Genomic DNA, 23,435 nt, shown 5'->3' on the forward strand with positions numbered 1-23,435 from the left:
TCTTATCTTCGGGGTTTCCTCTGTAATAAAAATAGCATCAAAGACATTTGCATTAAATTAAGCTTAGGGAGTGATACGTTAGAAAATGCTTCTGATTCTGGACATATAATTTCATATCGGACCCAAAAAAACACTTTGTTGTTTAGTCGGATTTTAACGCACTATTAGCTTTTTTATGATTGCATTTTTTTTATAAATAAATACACATATTGATAATTGATACATCAGTCAATAAATGAATACATACATTAATTAATTGCCAATTACATTATTGCTTAGGTCAAACCAAAATAGATTTGCGTAACTGAGGGATCTGAACGCTAGAACCAGCATTGCTAAAAATGGATTCGCTATGAAAGTTACTGACTGCACTTTATAACAGCACCTTCTCCGACATGTGTGTTTGAGAAGTTCAGCAGAGGATCAATGCATACCCTTCACAAAATACCAAGCATAAAACAAAACTAAAATACCAGAAAAGGTGTGTGTGTGTGTGTGTGTGTGAGAGAGAGAGAGAGAGAGAGAGAGAGAGAGAGAGAGAGAGAGAGAGAGAGAGAGAGAGAACCACTGCACCGGAGTCACAACTTACCGGTCATAGTGAATCCACCCACAAACAATCCGATATCTCTGCCGCCGACCATGATGGTCTCGCTGCGGTCCGTCCCTTCCGACACCCCCGAGTTTTTGTTCTTCCACGCAGCCCATATCCCCACGATCAGGATGAGCAGGTAGAAGATAACGATGGCCACCAGCCCTTCCACATGGATAGCCATCTTCTACTGCTGGCACCAGACTCCGCGGGGCGACCCGAGTCTCATTGAGCCCTGCGGTGAGGAGCAGAGGCTGCCTGAGCGTCTACCAACACGATGAATAAGTCATGCTAATCTAGCCCACATAATGATCGGGCTAAGCCTACACCGGAGATGATAAATATTATTTGTAGCAGATAAAAAACAGAAAATGTGAAATATGCCCCCCAAAATGACTTACAATATCTGCTTTTATTCATTTTATTTCATGGATGGATTATAGCATCTGTTATAAAAGAATTGGAATGATTAAATTCAACATGATTTGAATTGTGGGGAAGTTTAATTTAATGATATGTATACACATAATCCGAATATTAATTAAATTAACACACATACAGAAACAATTATTCATTACTGCAGCTAAGGATATTTTCTTAGACTACTAGTAGGGACATTTCTAGTTTAGTTGGATGTTTAATTTCATTGCATTATTATTATTATTATTATTATTATTATTATTATTATTATTATTATTATTATTATTACAGTTGCAGAATGATTCGAGGGTTTTCATTCTGCTGCCTGTAGTAAGCAGGTCTAGCTGGCGGTGCGTAAAAACACACCGTACTTTACGCAAACTTCCAGTGTGTAAAAACCCAGTAAATCCTGTATAAGGGAGCGACAGGACTCTACCGGCCATTACTTTTCCATTCAGTTCATATGCTAAGTGGATAAGCCAGAGTAGCTGATACACAGCATTAAATCAAATTCATGCTTACGCCTGTTGTTTGGAGAGAGACAGAAAACAAAACAGGTGCAATACTTTCTCCCGACTTTCAATCCAACTCCATAAAAATGAAAACGAGTTGTGCTTCCAATGGCTTTTACAACAACTTTTTTGCGTTCACTGCCAGGATAAGAGTGACACATAAATCAGAGAGACAGATAACACCATCACACCCCAAATTGGAGAGTTTTCCCTACCTTTGGAAAGATGTCTTGGATGGATGCCGCGCAACGCAGGTCAGCATAAAGGCGCCGCGGCGGGATATCCTGAGAGAGGCGAGCGCACGGTTACCCTCAGACCGCGCCTGCTTCCCTCCCCATCTCTTATAAAGGACCAGTTTTCGTCAGAGCTCTGGGACAGACGCACGTCAGAGAGATGTGAATGGAGCCGGGTTTATGAATAAGGATGTCGGGTTGTGCAAATGAAGGTCTTCCAGGGGGTGTTCAAAAATAGCAGGCTGGGTTAATTGAAAATAGCATGACGCACGATACAGAGGGGCGCATTCCTTAAATCAATGCCATTAACTCCCTCATTTATATGGGATACACTGGAACCTGGGCGACTTGTGCCTTTTTACTGATGCATGCCGTATAATGAATGGATTGAAAGAATGATTCATAAATATTATATATTGCATTTGAAGGCATTGCTTATTCCAAAGGTGTACACCGTATACTGAAACGTTTTTCAAAGAGATTACCCATCTTGTGTATAAATCAACATGCAACAACTCATTGTGCCCCCAAGACAGCAATGTTGCGTTGTATGTATGGAGAGAGACATTTCATTTTAAAAATACTGTGGATGGGATTCGTGTGAATGAACTTGAAACGGATGTGGCAGCAGATGCATACGTGTCAACAAAATCAAGGTTTTATCTTCTAAGTTGTTGTTATCTGATTTATTTTTAAGGTTCAAACTATGATAGACCTTTGAGAAACCTATAGCTTTATAAATCGTCTTTCCATCATGGGCGCGTAAATAAGCCGAATGCTGTCCAGCTCTCCGGGACACAGTGGCTGGATTTCTGTCCATGGTGCTGATCTGGGGACGCATCTGCCCGGCTTCCCGTTTCTCACACCACTGATGCCGCAACATCTTTAAACTGGGGGGTTTAAGTAGGAGTGTGGATCCTCTCTTAAGAAAGAAAACAACTACAACATCCAAGCAACCTACCAAAACAAACAAACAAACAAACAAACAAAAAAACCTGTTTCCAATGAGTTCGTTTATGTCATTAAAATCGTGCAGAGCGGAATCTGTTCGTATAAGTTAAAGCTGTAAAAGGTGAATGCATCGAATTGAAAAAAAGATGGTGTTTTATTCTCAGTTTTTCTAACATTTGGTGTTTCTTTGCCGTTGTATCAGCTTATTCTAAATGCAAATGAAATTGTGGATCGGAGGAAGAGTAAGATACAGAGCAACACAGACGCTAGAATGAGTGATCGCGGGCTGTAGGCAGAGCTGCAGTGCAGGGCGCTCACACTGTTGCAAGGGGGCCGGTCATCACTGCTGTTTCTAATGTGCTGCTTCTTCTACAGAACAACTTCTGGAGACATGAAAAAGACGAACACAAAACACATTGGTGTTAAAGGAGAAGCATGCAAGTTGAACTCCCAGAAGTGCTAGACTTTGGCAACGATTACAGATATGTATCCTCTTGGTAACCAGTTGTCGGTTCCAGTCTTGATCTGTTTTCTCAGCGGCTCACAATGGCACATGTCAACATGTTTCTTTAAAACTTTCTTTTAATGTTTGGAAGATTTCTACTTCCTTGGTTATTTTTTAAAACAAATTAATTGACATGATGCTGATATGCTGTTTGTGCATTTTGCCAAGATATGCCCAAAGCCATAGATACTTCAAAACTATACCCAGTGGGTGCATGTATAATTAAATTATTATACATTATATTTTATATACAATTAATGATGGAAAGGTTCCTGTAACTGACTTACTGAGACTATATGTTATACAAATAATAAGAAGGAAACAAACACAATTGCGCTGGACTCTGACAAACCCAGCCTGGAGCAGCTCAAATAGTTGTGTGCTGGTCTGAGTTAATGCAGTGAAGTGAAGAGTCCCAGGCTGGTGCTGTTGAATGGACTGAAGGCTGATTATACTAATTCCATTACATTGTAGGTAAACTAGTCTGAGAGCAGAGACAGCCCAATTAGGGATATTTCAAAACGGCTCAAAATGTTACCACTGTTTGCTTGCAGTTCAGTAATTGTCTGTGAAGCCAAGTTTTCCGAAACAATGGTTATCTGCTTCATTAAAAAAGGCTTCTAACAACAACAACAACAAAAACAAAAAAACTCACAATTTATAGTCAACTCTGTCCTTGTCAAATGGGATGATATTTTTATTTGGTCCAAACAGTATCTACTGTACTGTATGCATATACATATTTCCACTTATCTACACCCCATACTGTGCACTGTTGAGGGTAAAAAAAAAAAAAGGTTTATTGTGAAAAAATAAAATAAAAATACAAAACTGAAATATGATTGGATTAAGTCTCCACCCCCTGAGTTAATCTTTGGTGGAAGCACCGTTGGCAGTAATTACAGCTGTGAGTCTGTTGGGATCGGTCTCTACCAACTTTGCACACCTAGACTTAGCAATAATTGACCGTTCTCCTTAAACAACTGTTCAAGCTCTGTCAAGTTCCTCGGGGTGAGCTGTCAAGTCAAGCCACACATTTTTGATTGGATTTAGACCGGCATGGTGTTCTTTGGGTGATGCACGGTGTTGGGTTTGCACCAAATATAATACTGCATTCATTTTAGTTTCATCAAAAGACAGCACTTTTTACCACCAGCCCCATACATGTTTTTTGCATTCTTCAAAAGGCATTACCATACAGGCATTGTCAGACACACTTTGACCAGTCCTGGCCATAACAGCCTGAAGCTCTTTCAAAACTGCCATTGGACAAGTCGGGAGGGACGGCCTGATCTAGGCAGGGTATTGAAGTCCTTTGATATCTTTTAATTCCCTTCCCCTGATCTGTGCCTTTCAACTGCTTTGTCCCAGCAGTCTTCTGAAAGCTCCTTGGTACTCATGGTTGAGTCTTTGCTTTGAAATGCACAACCCAGCAGAGGAACCTACCAGAACTGCTGAATTTATCCTGAACTCATGTGAATCTCACTACAATTTAACACAGGTGGAGCCACTTAGCTTGTTATGTGATTTTTGAAGGTGATTGCTCACACCTGAGCTAATTTAGGATTACTATTACAAGGGGGTGGACACTTATCCAACCAAGCTGTTTCAGTGTTTATTTTTAATTAATAAAAAGTCTAGATCATTTTCTTTAATTTGGAAGGGCAGGATAATTGAAAAACAAACAAACTATTTGAATGCATTTCAATTGCAAGTTATGAGGCAACAAAAGGTAAACATCTTGGCAAGGAGGTGCTGACTTTCTATAGGCACTGTATCATACATGCATACATACACATAATGCACAAGCTCATATTTACTGGTAGTCTTCTAAGAGGAAAACAGGGGTACAAAAGCACAGTAATAATGTTAATCTGAAGATTGATTTTTCCAGTTCTGAAGTCTAATTAAACAGATCCATGCATTCCCACTGTCTCCTAACTATGCCAGTATATCAGTAGATCAGTCATCACAACCGGCTGGACTCCTGATTAAACGAACACTGTCACCCTCATTAATTACACCTTTAATGACTGTGCGCTTACGAGCACCTGTCTGCGGCGCTTTGAAGTGCTGCACATAAGGTGTCTACTCTGCTTACAGTCTTGTTTGATGATAATTATCCCCACGCGTTAATAATTCAAACCTTACATGGGAAATTTAACCCAGTATGCCCCATTAACGTGGATTTAATTCTCCAATTAATTCTTACAAGGCGTCTACTGAAGAGTTGAGTCAAACGGATCTATCCGAACCTTTGCAAATGAAATTAATGGTCTGTGTAATAGTCTCAGAAAAAGTTTTCATATCATGTGGAACAAATGACAAGGGCTATCAGAGCAATCACATTCACCAGGAAAGGCAAACAGCCTCCGCAGTAATTGCAGGAAATGGGGAATTAACTCAGAGAACCTATCTATCTATCTATCTATTGGTCTGTCTATCTAATCTATCTGTCTATATCTGTATCTTGAACGTCCTGTGATTCTTGAAGCTGTTCTGAAGCTCCTCAGGTTCCTGTAGATTTTGCGTATCATCCTGGCAACCATTCATATTTCACAGATCTGTAGAAGCTCTGTCAGACACGGTGTTGATCTCCTCATGGAGAGAGCTGCCCTTCTCAAACAAGCCCGTGAAGAGGCAATTCTCTGAACGCCCATGAGAGGCAGAGCGCAGAGGAATTAAACTCATGACCTGCGGGGTTAGCATTCATTCACAGCTATAATTTACTCAGTCAATAGTTCATATTGCGGAAGGGCCGCCCACTCCTGGCACAGCAGCCATCCATCAGGCTGAGGGAGGCTGGGACAGCGTGTCAGTTTCAATGATGCTGACAAACAACAGCCACAGCTACGTCTGCTACAGGCCAGGGAGGAGACTTAAAGAACGCAAGACGTGTTTGAAAACGTTCCTGCTTCCTGATAACTCGTGCATTTTTGTTCAGCTACTGCTAGTAATGAGGATAACAATCATTCAAGCCTCAATAAAAATAAACATGCTCATTTCTTATCTCTTTATCACCTTTAATGAACCTTGCTTGACTGTTTGACAGAATATTAAAGCGCAGAAAGAGCAGTGGTGCCAAGACAGTCACCTAAACGATGCTTTCTAAACTCCTCGTCTTAGAGAGTCTAAAGCTGAGATACCCAGACTGCACAGGGAGAGTTAATGACACCGAAGCCCAGCCTGCAATTAGGCACTCTGAGCTGCTGTGATGTTTCCGCCTCCGAGGATGCGATGAAGCAGCGGCTCCCCCGCTCAGCGCCCACGCTCTGCCCTTTCTGCACCAATCAAGGAGCTGAATTAGTGTGGTGTTTCACTGTGAGAGATATCCCTGGACCGCTGTGTGATCTACAGTGTTGTTCTGCTCCTGAGAGACATCACTGACCTCTGCCACCTGTCTCTCCTGCAGCTCTCAGACTCCCTCCCTCCTTTACTCTCTCTGCATTCATCAGCTCTCGAGCAGGAAGCGCAGTTGTGTGTTGCACGTGTTGTATTAGATGACTGGATTTCTGATCCATAACATCAAACTCCCTCCATACACATATAAGCTGCCCTTGGGAACAGTTTGCTTATTGTATTTAGTATTCTGTACTGATTGTATTTACTGCATCTTGTAAAGCTTTGAAAATGTTTCTTGTGAAAAAATCATTTGAAAAGCATTTGCTAATCAATCAATCAATCACTTAATAATACAAATAGGAGTATGCATTTGCTTTGAAACTCTCAAGCTTAAATATGTGTTGTTGTTTTTATTATTATTTATATTCTATTATTGGTTTTCTCCATTTTGTTTGTATTTTGTATTTGTATGTAATGACTGGAATAACAGCAGGTTATGGCTAAACACTAGATTTGGCATTATTCTGGGAATCCCTCTATATATCGACACAGAAGAGCTCATTCTTTCATGACATGTTATTGTAGGTCAAGCCCTTGTGTCTTGAATTTAATCCAGGTGTGTTTTGTTTGACCTCTGAGCCATCGATGTCCTATAAATTAGGCTGTGATCAGAATGTAAAATGATATCTCAGACTGGGAATCCCTCTAACATGTTTGCACAGCAATTGTAAGTCTGTCTCCTGTGTTGCTGTGCATATAAATGTAGGTACATGTTGCTGCCTAGTGGTGGGCCAGGGAACAGAAGTGTCTGCGTCTGCTTTCTGTAGTGAGGGAAATGTTTTTAAGGGTCAGGGCAAGGGCTGCGTCTTTATAGGATTGCTTTAAATAAACGTGATAATCCAGAATACCAGCTTCAGTCTACGGTGAAACATAGGTGGCAGAGATATATAACAAGGCACTAGCTTCTTTTGTACCTTATAATGTGCTGTTCATTCTTCACTGAGGAACTGAACCTTCTCACCCTGGAACAGAGGAGACTACGTGGGGACTTGATTCAAGTCTTCAAAATCATGAAAGGCATCGACCACCTCAAACCAGAGGAGCTTTTCCAGATCAGCAGGGACACACGCACCCGGGGACACAAATGGAAATTGGGCTTCAAGGCATTCAAGACAGAAAACAGGAGACACTTCTTCACACAGAGAGGCGTCACAATCTGAACAAACTCCCCAGCGATGTGGCTGAAGAGACAATTTGGGAACATTCAAAAACAGACTGGATAGGATCCTTGATCACTTAGTTATTAATGGACACCAAACGAGCACGGTGGGGCGAATGGGCTCCTCTCGATTGGACACTTTCTTATGTTCTTCACAAGACCAGGGGACAACATGAAATCTGGAGACATTTGAGATGACTTCTTCGCCACCAACATTTTTGAAGACCCTGTGTGTCTATTAACAGACCGCCATCGCACTTTCAAAACATTCCACTGCTTTAAAAAAAAAAAAACATATTAAATGTATTGTAAAATGTTAACACAAATTACCTAATGTATAGGAATGAAAGAAAATGTTCACACTCCAAATAAATTAAAAATCTAATTTATTTTCAAAGGTTTGTCTTTTAAATGTGTCATTATTTTTGATTTGCAGTATGGAGTAGTTTAGTGTATCTAATCGATACCAAAGGTTGTCTTAATGTGAAAAGAAAAAAAAAAAAAACTTCAAACTACAAAAAGAGCTCGCCCATTTAAAGTGAAGTTATAAAACACAAGCCAAGTTACAAGAAACATTTACAAGCAATAACTCTGGACCACACCAAACACACAGGCGCAACTGCAAAACACAAAGTAGGTTAGAATGGGATAAATTAGCCATTGTTTTACATTTTCTTTACTATGGCAAGGGAAATATATTATTATTTCTGACAATGTTGGCTATGTATACATCAGGTTCTTGGGCTTGCTTAGGAACCAATTCATTTCATCTAGCTAATGCAGTTTTATGATTATGGTCCTTTGTAAATGATTTGAGCATGTAATCCTGACAATTAACAGGATGTAAGTGGCCTATCATAACTGGCTCATCTTGCCCCAGGGCTAGTGGCACATTTTACCCCACAACCACCATTTTGATCAAACACTGCCTCTGCTTAGTTTATGACCTCATATTGTAGGTTATATAGACACCAACTAATAAGTAATACAGCCCAAAACATATCTACTTCCATTCTGACGCAAGCATCATGACACCTTAAACACAATACAATCAAACTTCTGCACCAAGCTCTCTCTCCACTTTCTCCATGAGTCCCCCTCCATCATGCATTCATTAAAATTAATACATCTTTCTAAAGCTGTGGTCAAACTAATCATTTTGTGTTTGGTTACGTGGATGGGGTGTCTTGTCTTACCCACAGGCTCTACTAATCCCGTTCTCCACTATACCTTCAGAGGAAGCTTGTATCTTAAGTTGCTTTGATGTTCAATACACGTTACATTAATATGCATGGTCGTTATGGAACATTCAGACTTCTGATTAATTGCGCAAATAAAAACATGCCTGCACTTGCCATGTCGGGCATGGATAAGAACTGAATGCATATTCCTAAATACACTACTTAAGCAGCGTAAAGTGCATTGACATTAGTTTTCATGCAAGTTTATCTACAATTTACAATCCTATTGCACATGTATTATTTGACCGATGGAAAATAATGTTTATTTTCAGATTGCCAGTATCGTAGGCTAACACAGTACATACTCATTCCCCCCCTACGAGATATGTGGAGTTAGTGCAATCAACGCCACTCGTGAGAAACGCATAATTGCAAAGTGTGAGAAACAAACGAGTGTGGAGACCAATCAGGAGAGATTGGGCACAGCGTTTACAACTGGGCTCCAGCGGTTCTGTGATTGCTCAGAAAGTTTACTGATTGTTACAAAAAGTATGGCAAAGGACATTTCACAAACACATTTAAACACTGTGGAACATCTTTGGTCTATAAAAGGCCGTGCAATATTTAAAAATGAAATACTTTAATGACTGTATTCAGACATTTAGGAACAGTAGTGTCACAGCAATGGAGCTGTACTGGGGACTGTGCCCCAACAGGTACAGCTGTAGTCTAAAGTATTCATGCCATCAAGGTTTCCCGTGATTCATTTATTATATTGCGTTTGTCATAATTAACTGGTATGCCTTTAAGACATTACACACATGCCTCAGATCTAAAATATATCAAATGATAGTAACATTAATGACTATATATTCTGAGGAACCACCCCCTCCTGGACTGCTGTTGAGGACCCCAACCCAAACCACTGGTCTAGGACTGTGCAGGCACATGGTGGTCTGATTTCGATTGCTATTGTACAGAAGTGTCTATGCAACAGCCTCGTTTTGTCCCATAAACTTGTTTTATAGCAAATGTGTTTCACGTAACAAACCCCCTTCCTGTTTGTCATAATTGGATTAGCAGGCCCAGAAAGTCTGAAAAGGATGTGATCAATCCCCAGCCACAAACAGTGCTTGTGGAGTAGTCTGTCAGAGTGGGGGTTTTCACCTTTCAGAGCATGGCTGAGTCTTACACCCTCCTTAGAAAATCACTAGAAAGTAAGGCAGTATAGATGGCATCATATAAGAAAGTGTCCAATCGAGAGGAGGCCATTCGCCCCATCGTGCTCGTTTGGTGTCCATTAATAACTAAGTGATCAAGGATCCTATCCAGTCTGTTATTGAATGTTCCTAAATTGTCTCTTCAGCCACATCGCTGGGGAGTTTGTTCAGATTGTGACACCTCTCTGTGTGAAGAAGTGTCTCCTGTTTTCTGTCTTGAATGCCTTGAAGATTTTTTTAAATCCTACTAATCTAAAGGAATGAGGGATAATTCATAGTTCATTCAATGTGACAGCTCATTGAGTTGCCTTCTCTAAAGTTTAGCTTTTGAATCACTTTCCTCCAACTCAGTTCCTTGGGGGGGGGGGCAGTGTCTTGTGGTTTTCTTCTATCCAAGAGCTCAGAAATGTAATTCTATCAATAAGGCACAAAAACATTGATTTAGGCTCCTTTACATCAGACGGCTGAATTGAGATTACACTGCTTGGACGCCTGGAAAGACCAATAGCATGTATCCAGGTAATTGCCCAATTGGATCAAATAAGTGACTGGGAGCTTAGTTGGGACTAAAGGACACAGTGGCCTTCCTGGAATTGAGTGCGAGAGCCCAGTTTAAAATACTGCTACAGAACTTAAATATAATAGTATCTTGTGTTGGTTTGAAAGGGGGGTAAATAGTGCTGTTGGGGTTTCCCAGCGATCAATTCAATTAAATAGGTCACAGTCCCCAATCTAATTCAAACACAGACGCTGTTTGCTGATCACTGATAGCTCTGTTTACATTACAGTAATAGTAGCTAGTATTAGCTGACACTGCAAGTGTGTGCGCTGTATAAAACCAGGCCATGTCCCCTCTGTCTGCAATCACTCCTCTGTACCAGGTGTCTCTCTGTGTCTCTGTCTGTCTGTCCAGCATGGCTCTCTTCACACTCCGTCTCTGCGCCCTCCTGTCTGCTGCCGTCCTATGCATCTCTGCCGGTCCCCTGCCTGGACCAGTGCCCGGCCCGATGCCCGTGGACCCGAACAGCGAAGGGGTGAGGGAGGCGGCAGACTACGCCACCGTGCACTTCAACCTGGGCTCCCATGACAAGTACATCTACAAAGTCACCGCCGTGCTCGACGTGCAGGTCCAGGTGAGCGCGACGGGCGACACGCTAGACCAGAGGTTGTGTTTGCTGTGATGGTGCACTGATGGTGATGATGCACTGAGTTTTGAACCCTGTGGGACGCAGTTTTTGATTGGCTTTGCATGGTTTCTCTTAATTTACATTGAATTATTTGTGTGCGTTTAGTTGTCGCGGGGTGCACGGGGTAACCACGCATCCCCTCGTGATCATTGCAATACTCAACAATACCGACCATTGCATGTTTAAAACAACTCTCTGAGCAACTCAAGCAGTATATATTTCAAAGAGATGCGGTCCATTCCAATTGTAATTCAAATATAACTGAATACTATCAACAATACTATTAGACCCATGTTTTAAATGATGCAGTCTACTTAAATTAGGATCACCAAGAAGGGAAACGAAACATAAACCTCCCTGATGGATGAGTGAGGGTAGAACAATGCTGGTAAGTGTTGGACATCTGTAGCCACCGTGTGTGTGTTTCTGTGCCTCAGATCGTGGGGGGGGTGAAGTACACCATGGACGTGGAGCTGGGAAAGACCCGCTGTGAGAATGGAAAGACCCCCAACCTGGAGGCCTGCGCTCTGTTCCACACGCCAGCAGAGGCCAGGGTGAGACGACACGAACCCCAGTGATATCACACACCACCCGACCAGGATGCACTGCACACACACACACACACACACACACACACACACAAACATATGCATGCACACACACACGCACACACACACACTCACACACAAACATATGCATGCACACACGCACAAACACATGCACGCACGCACACACACACACACACACACTTCCACACACATACACTCACACACACACACACACACACAAACATATGCACGCACACACGCACACACACACACACGCACACACACAAACATATGCACGCACACGCACACACACACACACACACACAAACATATGCATGCACACACGCACAAACACATGCACGCACACACACACACACACACACACTCACACACACATACACAAACATATGCACGCACACACGCACACACACACACACACACACGCACACACGCACAAACACATGCACGCACGCACACACACACACACAAACACACACACAAACATATGCACGCACACACGCACACACACACACACACACACAAACATATGCATGCACGCACAAACACATGCACACACACACACACTCACACACAAACATATGCATGCACACACGCACAAACACATGCACGGACGCACACACACACACACACACTCACACACACACACGAACACACACACACGCACACACACAAACATATGCACGCACACGCACACACACACACACACACACAAACATATGCATGCACACACGCACAAACACATGCACACACACACACACACACACTCACACACATACACAAACATATGCACGCACACACACACACACACACGCACACACGCACAAACACATGCACGCACGCACACACACACACACACACACACACACACAAACACACACACAAACATATGCACGCACACACGCACACACACACACACACACACAAACATATGCATGCACGCACAAACACATGCACACACACACACACTCACACACAAACATATGCATGCACACACGCACAAACACATGCACGGACGCACACACACACACACACACACACACTCACACACACACACGAACACACACACATGCACACACACAAACATATGCACGCACACACGCACACTCACACACAAACATATGCATGCACGCACAAACACATGCACGCACGCACACACACACACACACTCACACACACACACAAACACACGCACAAACACGCACACGCGCACACAGACACACACACACACGCACACATCAGTCTCATAGTCCGTATTGAACACATAACCGCTACACCAGTTTGTGTGACTGAATGTTCTGACGGGGGGGTTTGTGTTTCAGAGCTTGAGGTGCCATTTCGTGGTTCTGTCCGACCCCCTGACGGACCAGGACACCATCCTGCAGAACCAGTGCCAGCCGCTGCCCCAGTAGGAGCCCAGAGGGGCCCACATCCCTGTCAGGAGCGGCTCTCAGTGAAACTCAATGACTGTTTGTGTTTTAAATGATAACATGTTTTTGTGGACATATACCCTGTCATTACTCTGACGTTTACTCCTACTCCAACTCCTGCTCTTTCTCTTGTTCTTACTACCACCAATATGTTGTCTCTCTTGTAACTCTGTCCCTTTAGTCTTTGGTTGTCGTTTTATCTTCCTCGCACTCTCGTCTATTTGCAATTTGCACACACGTTTCCCTCTGCTGCTGTTCAGTTGACAAAAATAATAAATTATCCTAAAACAAATAACAAAGCCTGTCACGTTATTATTTCACTCTCGGACATGAAGCCCCCTGATTATGTCCGAGTGAGTGGAGACCTCGGCAATGGTCCTGGTCGTATCTGAACGTGCTCCCTCTTACTCTCCAGATGCACTTGAGATCCCAAGACGAGATAACAAGCGAATGAAAATGGACTTTATTTCACCTTCCTCTCTCAGCCCCCACAGCTCCTATGACTCACTGCATCTCGGATTCACCTCCCTGGGGGGCAGCACTGACATCTCCCCCCACTGCACTAAAGGGAATTCACAACCTATTAATTATAATAAGTCCTTATTCATCACCCATCTGCATTAAAATAGTTTATTGTAATTGCTTTTGGCAGGAAGCAGATTTCAAAACATTAGTTTCTTCTGACATACTTACCAGCTAGACTGGATTTTCAAGGTTTGTCAGTTGTTACCACAAACAATACAATGGAGTCAAATCAATTTAAAGCCGATTTCCTTTCTATGAAGGACAGACAGGATCTAACTGAGAAATATCGTCTCCTATTTCCAGTCTCACCCTTCAGACTAGACTGACATGAACTCGTTCGGACACTAGATGTCAGTGTTGAACACAAAGATCAAAGCTCTACTTACTGTCAACAGAGAATTACAAGATTCATTCAACAACCACTTTGAAATGCAGGGGTTTCCCAGTCTTTGGTGTGGAGCCTTATCAAAGGCTTTTTGAAAATCTAAGTATATCATATCATATGCTTTCACATGATCTACAGCTGCAGTTGCCTGTTCAAAGTTGACTATCTCCAAGAATATGGTTTTCATTGAGATGCTCCTCTATTTTCTGTCTAATCATTTGTTCCAACATTTTACAGGTGATGCAGGTGAGACTGATTGGTCTGTAATTTCCTGGCTCAGTTTTGTCCCCTTTCTTGTGGATTGGTATGACATTTGCTGTCTTCCAGTCAGTTGGCTCATCCCCTGTTCTAAGTGTCATGTGGAATATTTGAGTTAGCGGCCTATAAATAATTTCCCTCATTTCTTTAAGTACTGTTGGAAATATCCCATCTGGCCCAGGTGATCTGTTTGTTTTTAATTCTGCTAGTCCCTTTAGTACCTCCTCCTCATTTATCCTGATCTCTCTTAGGGTTTGACTGGACTGATTGTTAAACTGTGGCATGTTATCTGTTCTTTCTTTTGTAAAAACCTCTGTGAATGAGTTTAAAAGGTTCTTACAGGAAGCCAGCAGTAATGTGTCTCAGTAGAAATGGGAAACCCCACCGAGCCCTCACTTTGTGCTCATATGGCTTATTGATCGAGTCCGGTCGTATCGGTGTATGTTTTAAGTGACAGTTAAATGCTGATATTGATCAGGATTGGCCCGGGGCGAGATCTGAACATCTGTTCCCTGCTGCTGAAACGTTTCAGCTCACGGTTTCAGACATTAGTCACTGGGCACTTTAAAAGTCAATTTGTCCGTTATCACGAAGGAAAGCAAAATCGAAAACAGATAAATCGTTTTTTTTGTATTGAATACAAGAGTGCACAACACAAGCCTCGGCCCACAATTCACTGCAACATGACTGCAACACGGCCATTTTCAGCAGTTTCTTCCTGCATTGTGTGATTGGCCCGATCTTTCACAATCACAATTTTCTGATTGGACTTGATGCTCTAACAGCTGATTTCCTTCTGTGGAATTTTATTATCTATATCATGTGAAATAAATACTATCTACTGGCCCTTAGCGAGCTAGTTAATGATTCCACGATGTTTATTATTTAGGTATCGGTAATGTGCAATTCGTTCTAGCCTTTGAAAAGGATTCCTGGAAGCAACATGTTTGACAATAAATTAGTTTAATAGTTCATATGAACAGGAATACAAAAAATTAAGGGAAGGTAACTGTTAAATCATTGCCTTGCATTGTACAGATAGTAAAACAAATTGAAAATAAAACAAAGCAGGACATTTCATCGACACAGGAAATAGATTATCTTTATATTTTTGGGAAATATAGATTGTTATGTTATGTTCATGGTTAGTTTATTTTAATTGATTCAGCTATATCAGCAGATCCTGGCACATACTGACCATACAAACCATTTCATTTACATCATGAAATAAATAACTGTATTCTATACACATTTAAAAAACCCTGCTTTACAGGCGCTTATCAAAACTAAAAAACAGAATCATCGATCGAACAACACACCTTTGGTCTCCTACTTCAGCGAAGAGCAGATCTGCGATCCTTTCATAGTCATTTATAACAACGTACGCACACTTGTGTCCCTGATGGCGGCGCGGAAGCTGTGGCATAATGCTTCACCGCCAGATCACTGCAGTGATTTTAACAGCTTTAAAAGGCTTGAAACTGGTATAAAAACACAGAGAACCGCAGCGACGGGTCGGTCCAGTGCGTTCCCTTGGCCCGGGGGTCACGGGGGAACGGGTCGGAGGCGTTCCTTGCGACGTTTGGGTGAGGAACACCGTCTGAGTAGCGGCGCGGGGTCACAGAGGTCACGGAGGTCGGTGCCAGGTCGTCCCTGATTGATTCCAATGTTCCCTTAAAACAATCCCAGACCCTGGACCCCGGCCCCCAGTCCGCGGCGGTGCGAGCAGCCCGGTCTGCCCTGCTCACACGTAGTCGCTGAGTCGGTACCCGCTGCTGGAGGCGGACAAGCTGGACGGGTTGTGGTTGCCCTTGTAGGCGGCAGGCGGGTGGTAGGCCGGGGCGGGCCTGCGAACGGGCCGGCGGACCTGGGCCCGGTAGGGGACGTGGCGGTCCCCTTCCTCCCCGCAGGACAGGCAGAGGATGCAGCCGCCGATGATGGTGAGGCCGGCGGAGACGAAGCCCACGTAGATGGCCTGGCCGATCTCGTACTTCATGTTGTTGGGCAACATGGGGTTGTAGAAGTCGCGGATGACGTCGTTGGTGGACCAGGACACGGTGATCAGGCACAGCAGGCCGGCCAGCACGAACCCGGCGCCGCCGCCCACCGCCAGGGCGTTCTTGGACGGGGAGCCACGGGCGCAGCGGGTGCACTTCATGCCCACGGAGGACAGCGCAGTGGCAATGGCCGACAGCACGCAGGAGATGACCATGAGCGCCCGCGCCGCCTGCAGGTCCCGGGGCAGCGCCAGCAGCGAGCGGTGGATCTCGCACTGGTAGATGCCCGTGCTGTGCCAAACGCACTCCATCCACAGGCCCTTCATGTAGGCCGTGGCCGTGATGATGTTGGAGCCCACGTAGGCCGAGCGGCGCCAGTGGGGCAACACGGTGGCCACCAGCGTCCCGAACAGGCCGAACAGGCACAGGAAGAAGCCCAGCAGCTGCACCCCCATTCTGGCCATCGTCGTCGTTTTAAATACGGCACAGGGTTTAAATCCTGGATTGTTTTTCGTTGCTTCCTCCTCGCCCTGCTGGGTTTACAGCTTGCCGTCTCTCTGGTGTCAGTGAGTGAGAGTCCTGTTGCCCCCGGACACATGGAAGCTCTGCCGCTCTCTCGGTCTTCTCCTCCGCACCGAACAGTGCAGCGTCAGTCAGCTCCGGAACGCCTCAGCGTTGCGTCTCGGCACCCGAACACCCCTCTGTGAGCGCGGAGGGAGATACTGCGTCACTCTGAGCGGGAGCCACAACAGTCCTGGAGGAAACAGTGACGATAGTTAAATATTCACCGGATTATGGCTAACGAGTTTCGCCCCAGCCTTACTCGCTGAGAGGAGAGCACAAACAATTTGCGTATTTCAATTCAGTGCTGGGACTCAGGTCTCGAGGAATTACCTGCAGACGTCTCGACAGTGGGAGAGGACAGGCCGAGTTTAAAACAGAAACAACAGCAGTAAAAATAGCAACAACGACAGGGCGAGACGTGTGGACTCTCCTTCTGATCAGCTGTCATTTCATATCCTCAATAAACACAAGGACACTGACAAGTTTCTCAGCTGTAAAGGCGAATTATTAACCCCATTAAAATTATACAGCCTGCTCATTCACACCCGATAAACTCTAGGTTGTGGTAAGTAAGTTTCCTCTCACATCCATGCCCTCCGGCTCTCTTCGGCTTCCCACACAGAGCCGGCGCCGGGCACGTCCCGCGCTCATTACCCCCGCTGCGGGTCCCTAGCTTTGCCGGTCGACTCTGTGGCAAAGGAATGGGCCCTGAACTGGTGCTCAGAGGTTAAAACAATGTCTCCATGGTCTGGGTTATTTTTAGAAGTGCTATTTATTGCTCCTTGCCCCCGGGGCAACTAGTTTCCGACGTCAGGTTTTCCACGCTCCCCCCAGAAGCCGCAGACACTTCTTTCGGACGGGTTAAACGTTAACTGACACCAGGTTCCCGTTTTCGGACTGTGGTGCCTCCGGCACTCGACGCCACTCGTGCGTTTCCACGTTCGGTTTGGCCTCCAGCAAACAGAGTCGTCGGACCAACGAACGGCATTTAATGGAGTGTGTGTTTGAGCGACAAAACACACTTTGAGGTTCACACGAACAACCTTCAAAATGACATCTCTCAAGTGTGAACCGACACGTGGGGAGAGAGCGATACTGTGTCGCGCGGCGTCTCGGTCCGGTGGCAGAGGAACGGTGAAATGCTGCCAGAACCACCTCCCGCTTAATCAATCTGTCAACATCTCTGCCACACCGGATGCCAAGGGTTTGCTCTCGGTGCTGGGGGGCAGTGGCTGATGATTTTGTGTTTTTCGATGTTGTTTCTGGGCCCGGTGGCACCCGACAGCTCTCTCCCTCCTCTGCTCTGTAGGGACAAACAGGGGGAGGTGATAGACAAGACTCCCCGAGGACACGGTTCATGGACGAGATCGACACAGCGCTGCCGGATACGAGCGCGTAAAAATAGCTTGTGCCTGCGCGTTGATGCGTAACAGTGACAGCCGATTTAGGATTATTTATATGTGTTCATTAGTGGGGAAAGCTTCTCCCACCTCGAATATGATGTAGGCTATTTTCACAACAGAGACATAAGTCGACAACAACAAGAAAAAGCTTTACTCCCGTGTATGGAGTCATAAATAACCTGCAAATGTTTCAGTTTTCACATTTTCCCAGCAGTCGGGCAGCAAGAAGTTTCTATTTAAGCTCCTGGATGGATTATAAAACAACTGACCACCTGCACGTTATAGACTTCAGTTCAATGGCTGCTTTTGATTGGTCAGTGCACAGCTTCACTTTCTAAAAGGTTCAGGGGTGTTTCACAACACAGGCAGTGCCCAATAACATGTCAGTCAGGAGGCTGTCTGAGACGACTCGATTGTGTGGGAAATAACAATGACCTCTGATGCCCACGGGCTGCTTTTACAGGCGTTTCCAGCTTCACATCGAAAGAAACACAACACATTCATGATTCCATATTTAAAGACGAAAACAAATCAATGCTACAATCAAACCAGTTACATTCCAGTTCTTTACACTATTTTGTTGCACTCATATTGTCAGCTTAAATACACGCAGACAGTTAATTCTCAATTTGCCACACGATTAGACGGAGAAGCAGCTCAAATCTGCTCGGGAGGTGCGCAGGATGTTACTGCCTCGCACTCGCCCTCGGAGGTCAGAGGCAGAACAATACGCTTCATTCTTAAACGCCAGCTCTGGGGTAGACGATTAACTCGCAAAGAAGCAGCACACTGAATATCGGAGCAGCAGTTTGTCTGCATTTTTCTTTGGCACAAAATGGGTTTGATGATGACATCAAGAGACCTACACTATCCATAGAGGGGATCATGAGAGATTGTTAGTCTTAGTTAAACTTTTTGTCAATGCAATTAAAAAAGCCACATATTTTATGTTGTAATAAACAATTGATTTAATCAAACGAGATGCAATTATTCAATATGATTTTAGTGTTTTATACACACACACAGGTTATTCCTTATTTGACATACAAGGCATGCTTTATATATATTTTTAGAAATGCTTTTTATCATAATGTTATCTTGCAGATGAAGCATTGCTTATATTTAAAACTGTTTCAAAGTTCTCACTGCTGGAGCATATATACAGACATAGACACACACACACACACACACATAGACACACACGATAAAAAACAAATCAGGACCCTTACCTGAGACGACAACTGCCTCCTTCTACCCGTATCCTCTAGGCAGAACGACACCTGTTCAACACAGAAGAGGCCAGATCAGCTCTGATGACCCCAGACCCGCAGGTGTGTGTGACGCCCTGCTCTGCTCCTGTGTGTGACGCCCTGCTCTGCTCCTGTGTGTGACGCCCTGCTCTGCCCCTGTCCGTGACGCCCTGCTCTGCTCCTGTGTGTGACGCCCTGCTCTGCCCCTGTCTGTGACGCCCTGCTCTGCTCCTGTGTGTGACGCCCTGCTCTGCCCCTGTCCGTGACGCCCTGCTCTCCTCCTGTGTGTGACGCCCTGCTCTGCCCACCCAGCTGCCGGGCAGCAAGAGCATCACAGGCACGAGAAAAGCACTCGGACGCAGAGACGGCTTCTGCTCCACTTGCTGACCGGACCGAAGTTATTTCATTGTCAGAAGGGCTACGGCGGGCGAGGACAGCAGGCACATTATCCATAGACGCTTCCCCGGCTGTCAGGAGCATCTGACATGTCGTGCTAAATCGAGCTGTTTGCACACAGACCCCGAGCGCCAGGGATGGACCGGCGGTGATGGGCGCAGCGCGGGGGAGCGAGCGGCTCAGGGCTGCCCCTGCGCTGGGCTGCTGTGTGACTCTGCTGCAGGGCTGGAGCCAAGGGGATGGGAAATATAACTTCCTGGGACACTGAATGGACACAAGAGCTGAAATGACAGGGCCTGAAATAGGCCTGTGATAAAAAACGCTGTCCTGACAGTCTGGCACCTCTTCACGATCTTTTTCATGACAGAAACACGGTTCTTTTACGTAAAATGTAGTCCATTTCGGTCATTTAAATGAGAAGAAATGGCTGCTTGATGTCTTTGGAAGGCAGTTTAGACTATTTTGATGGAAGCAAGAAGGTCATTCATTCGCCTGAACTCATTCACTCTTTTCTACATGAAGAAACCGAGTTTTCTCATCCTCACTGCCTCATGCTTTGTGTAATAATACCAGTTCATGTTGCAGTGCCACTGGTAATTGAAATACAGGCTTGCATTTGAGTGCCTGCTCAGTGGATTGTGCTCATCTGTTTGTATGCAACTCTGAGACCCTTATCTAATTAAAGAAGCATAGCATTTGCAACCAGACATATGGGCCTCGTACTAAACCCCTCCATTGATGTTCATATCCGGCATTAAACTTACACACGTGCATTATTCACCATCTGTTTTATACGATATAGAAATAGCAGACTTTCTTGGTTGTGTCCAAAACCTCACTTCTAAATATTCGTATTCCATGAGCTCCCACTAGATACATCTCCAGTTGAAAGTTAAAACTGTTGCATCGGGAAAAGTAGCGCACAGTGTAGTTAACCCCACACTGTAATAAAACTACCAAAAGAGAAGTGTATTCGTATTTACCTTCTGGTATTTCATGTCTGTTTCCTGCAGTTGAGAGATTTAGGCCCTTCTGGACACCAGGGCCTGGTGGAAAGATGTCTCTATGCTGTATCGTGTCTCATGGGACATCCTGGCGACCCGTCTGCCCCTCTCACCTAACAAAATGTATAAGACAGAGATTCTGATGAGGCAAAGGGAAATTAAATACACGGCATGGGTTACCCTAAAGGGATTACATTCTATACCATTTGTGGTAGTAATTCTTTAAATACTGGAGTTAATAGCCTTAGTAAAAAGCATTTAATCCCCTTACAAGGGTATATCTTGTTTCTGGTGCAGCAGTCTGTTTCCTAGACTGGCGACCGTTTCACAGTGAAAGGGTCATTAGAGGAGGGAAGGCTTTTCAATTTACGGCTTCTTAAAGTTCTTGATTATAACCAGACGAGACAATACTGCCAATCGCCATCCATTTTCTCATCCGACACCAATAATCTACTGTTTATTTTGATTATGTTTGCTGTAGTCTCTGCATGATGAAAATCCTGTTTCATCCAGGATTCTTTAAAAAAAAAAAAAGTCAGGCGAGTGTGAGCGATTTCTGGAAATGATAACCTCTCGTTCTCGCCAAACATCTGACGCTGTATTTAAACACCTTATGTAAGAATGAGCTCTGCAGAAAACTGTGTGACGAATAGAGGCCCAATAAAAGAAACCTGGGGGACTACACCCTCAGAGTCACCTTCTGTGGGGAATGAAAACAATAAGAAACTGGTTGTAACTGATGAATCACGCCCATAGAGAGCTGTGCTAGTAAGGCCAGCTGGCCACCGAGGTGCTCAAATGGAATATTATGATCAACTGCATCAAAAACACAAAATAAAAAACACTGCGACTGAATTATACAAGCATTGCAGATGGACCACAGACCACAGCTATCAATAAGTGACTGGCAGCTTTGAGTCCCGCCATCGCTGTGCTGTGTTTAGGACAGAAAGCATATTGTGGGGGTTCAAACAGCTGATTATGGTGTAATTTAGAGGCCACAATATTTGTTTCAACCTTAAAAGTGCCTTTGCACTAGACCCCTGTTCTGCGCTGGTTACCCATCTCTTCACAGACGCATCACACACTTATTCCCTCTGCATTCCCAGTGTAACTGCTCCACGCCGACAAACACCAAATAGTGCCGGCAGTTTGAGCCAATACATCTCAATTATATCACACAATATAAATAACATCAACCAATATTTAATACTCATTGCGTCAACTGGGGATAAAGTATTAATCAGATCGGCCTGAACAGTCTGGGCGAAGCTCCCTCACTGCACTCCTGCGGTCTGTAAAAGACTGGCCTCTTCTTCAATTGTAGCTCTTTGGTTGACCAGCCAATACTTGAATTCAGTCTTGGTTTCTCACAGCTTTGAGTGAAGACACCGGATCACAGGGGGCAATTCAAGAACAACTCCACTGAAACAACTCAAATGTGACAGAGAAATAAAGTGTAACTGCTACATTCCCACTAAAATGACATGATTAGCTCTAATTAATTGTGACGTAATCTGCAGCTCTGCCACACCCAGCCAGGGCTCTTTAAAAAAAGATCTCTGAATCTCATGATTATGCTTAATTATTATTATTATATCAACGTATATACAAATACAAAAACACAGGGGAGAACGATGTTCCTCGGTGTTGCACACATGCACGCACACACACACATGACTGAATTAACTGCACATTTGGGAAGATGACTTGCCTGTGTGTAAGTCTGTCCGGGGTGAGGATCCAGGGGGGCGGTGCGGGCGCTCTGCAGCCCCAGCCGGTCTGCACACACGGCGGCCCGGCAGCAGCGGCTCTGCCCGGGGATCTGGGGTCGCCCGGGCCGGGATGAGGACACGCGTGGGCGCGGATTTCAGCTGTGATGCGCCCTGAAGGCTTACAGACAGGACACAACTTACTTGCTCTTATTTATGCAATCGTACCTTGATTTAAAAACGAAACGCCTGTTTTTGAACGTTCAATGTCATTGCACTGCCACGCATGCATTCCTGGATCTCACCAACGATAGCGGCAATAACCACACTGTAATAATACCATTATTACCATTATTAGCAACCCAGTATTATTGTTGGTGTAATAGTAGTAGGAATAATGAGTATAACAAACACGCAAGTATATAATGGACACACCACTACATTACGAGTTTAAAGTGAAGATATAAAGCATGTTAAGTGTAAATAAATGAAATCATCGCTCTCTCTGGGTTTGAGGCATCCACGGCCGCGCTTGCGCAGTCGCCTCTCCGCGCGGGTTTCGCGGGAGTCTTGTGTCGCTCCGAGT

The 23,435-nt window shown here is 44.4% G+C and overlaps 3 protein-coding genes across 3 annotated transcripts in view; 1 reads left to right on the forward strand and 2 right to left on the reverse strand.

Annotated features, from left to right (window-relative positions):
- The window catches only part of LOC136750864 (high affinity choline transporter 1-like), a 10,174-nt gene extending 8,267 nt beyond the window's left edge, over nucleotides 1-1,907 (reverse strand). Inside the window, exons 1-2 of the mRNA XM_066706002.1 lie at nucleotides 1,737-1,907; nucleotides 590-824 (exon numbers count right to left, since the gene is read on the reverse strand). Of these exons, the coding sequence (XP_066562099.1) occupies nucleotides 590-773 (184 nt within the window). The 5' untranslated portion in view covers nucleotides 774-824; nucleotides 1,737-1,907. The remainder of the gene's footprint in view (nucleotides 1-589; nucleotides 825-1,736) is intronic.
- Nucleotides 1,908-11,024: 9,117 nt separating this feature from the next.
- On the forward strand, nucleotides 11,025-13,636 carry LOC136751769 (cystatin-like). Its single transcript, XM_066707553.1, has 3 exons — nucleotides 11,025-11,305; nucleotides 11,797-11,913; nucleotides 13,248-13,636. Exons 1-3 carry the CDS (start codon nucleotides 11,087-11,089, stop codon nucleotides 13,335-13,337), a joined length of 426 nt encoding a protein of 141 aa, XP_066563650.1. The 5' UTR covers nucleotides 11,025-11,086; the 3' UTR covers nucleotides 13,338-13,636.
- Nucleotides 13,637-15,490: 1,854 nt separating this feature from the next.
- LOC136750865 (claudin-14) lies at nucleotides 15,491-17,570 on the reverse strand. The gene is made up of 2 exons (XM_066706004.1): nucleotides 17,415-17,570; nucleotides 15,491-17,274 (listed from the first exon to the last, which is right to left on the reverse strand). Exon 2 carries the CDS (start codon nucleotides 16,982-16,984, stop codon nucleotides 16,268-16,270), a length of 717 nt encoding a protein of 238 aa, XP_066562101.1. The 5' UTR covers nucleotides 16,985-17,274; nucleotides 17,415-17,570; the 3' UTR covers nucleotides 15,491-16,267.
- Between the last annotated feature and the right edge of the window lie 5,865 nt (nucleotides 17,571-23,435).

This window comes from Amia ocellicauda, chromosome 6 (assembly GCF_036373705.1).
Source record: "Amia ocellicauda isolate fAmiCal2 chromosome 6, fAmiCal2.hap1, whole genome shotgun sequence".
In the NCBI taxonomy this organism is placed as follows: Eukaryota; Metazoa; Chordata; class Actinopteri; order Amiiformes; family Amiidae; genus Amia; species Amia ocellicauda.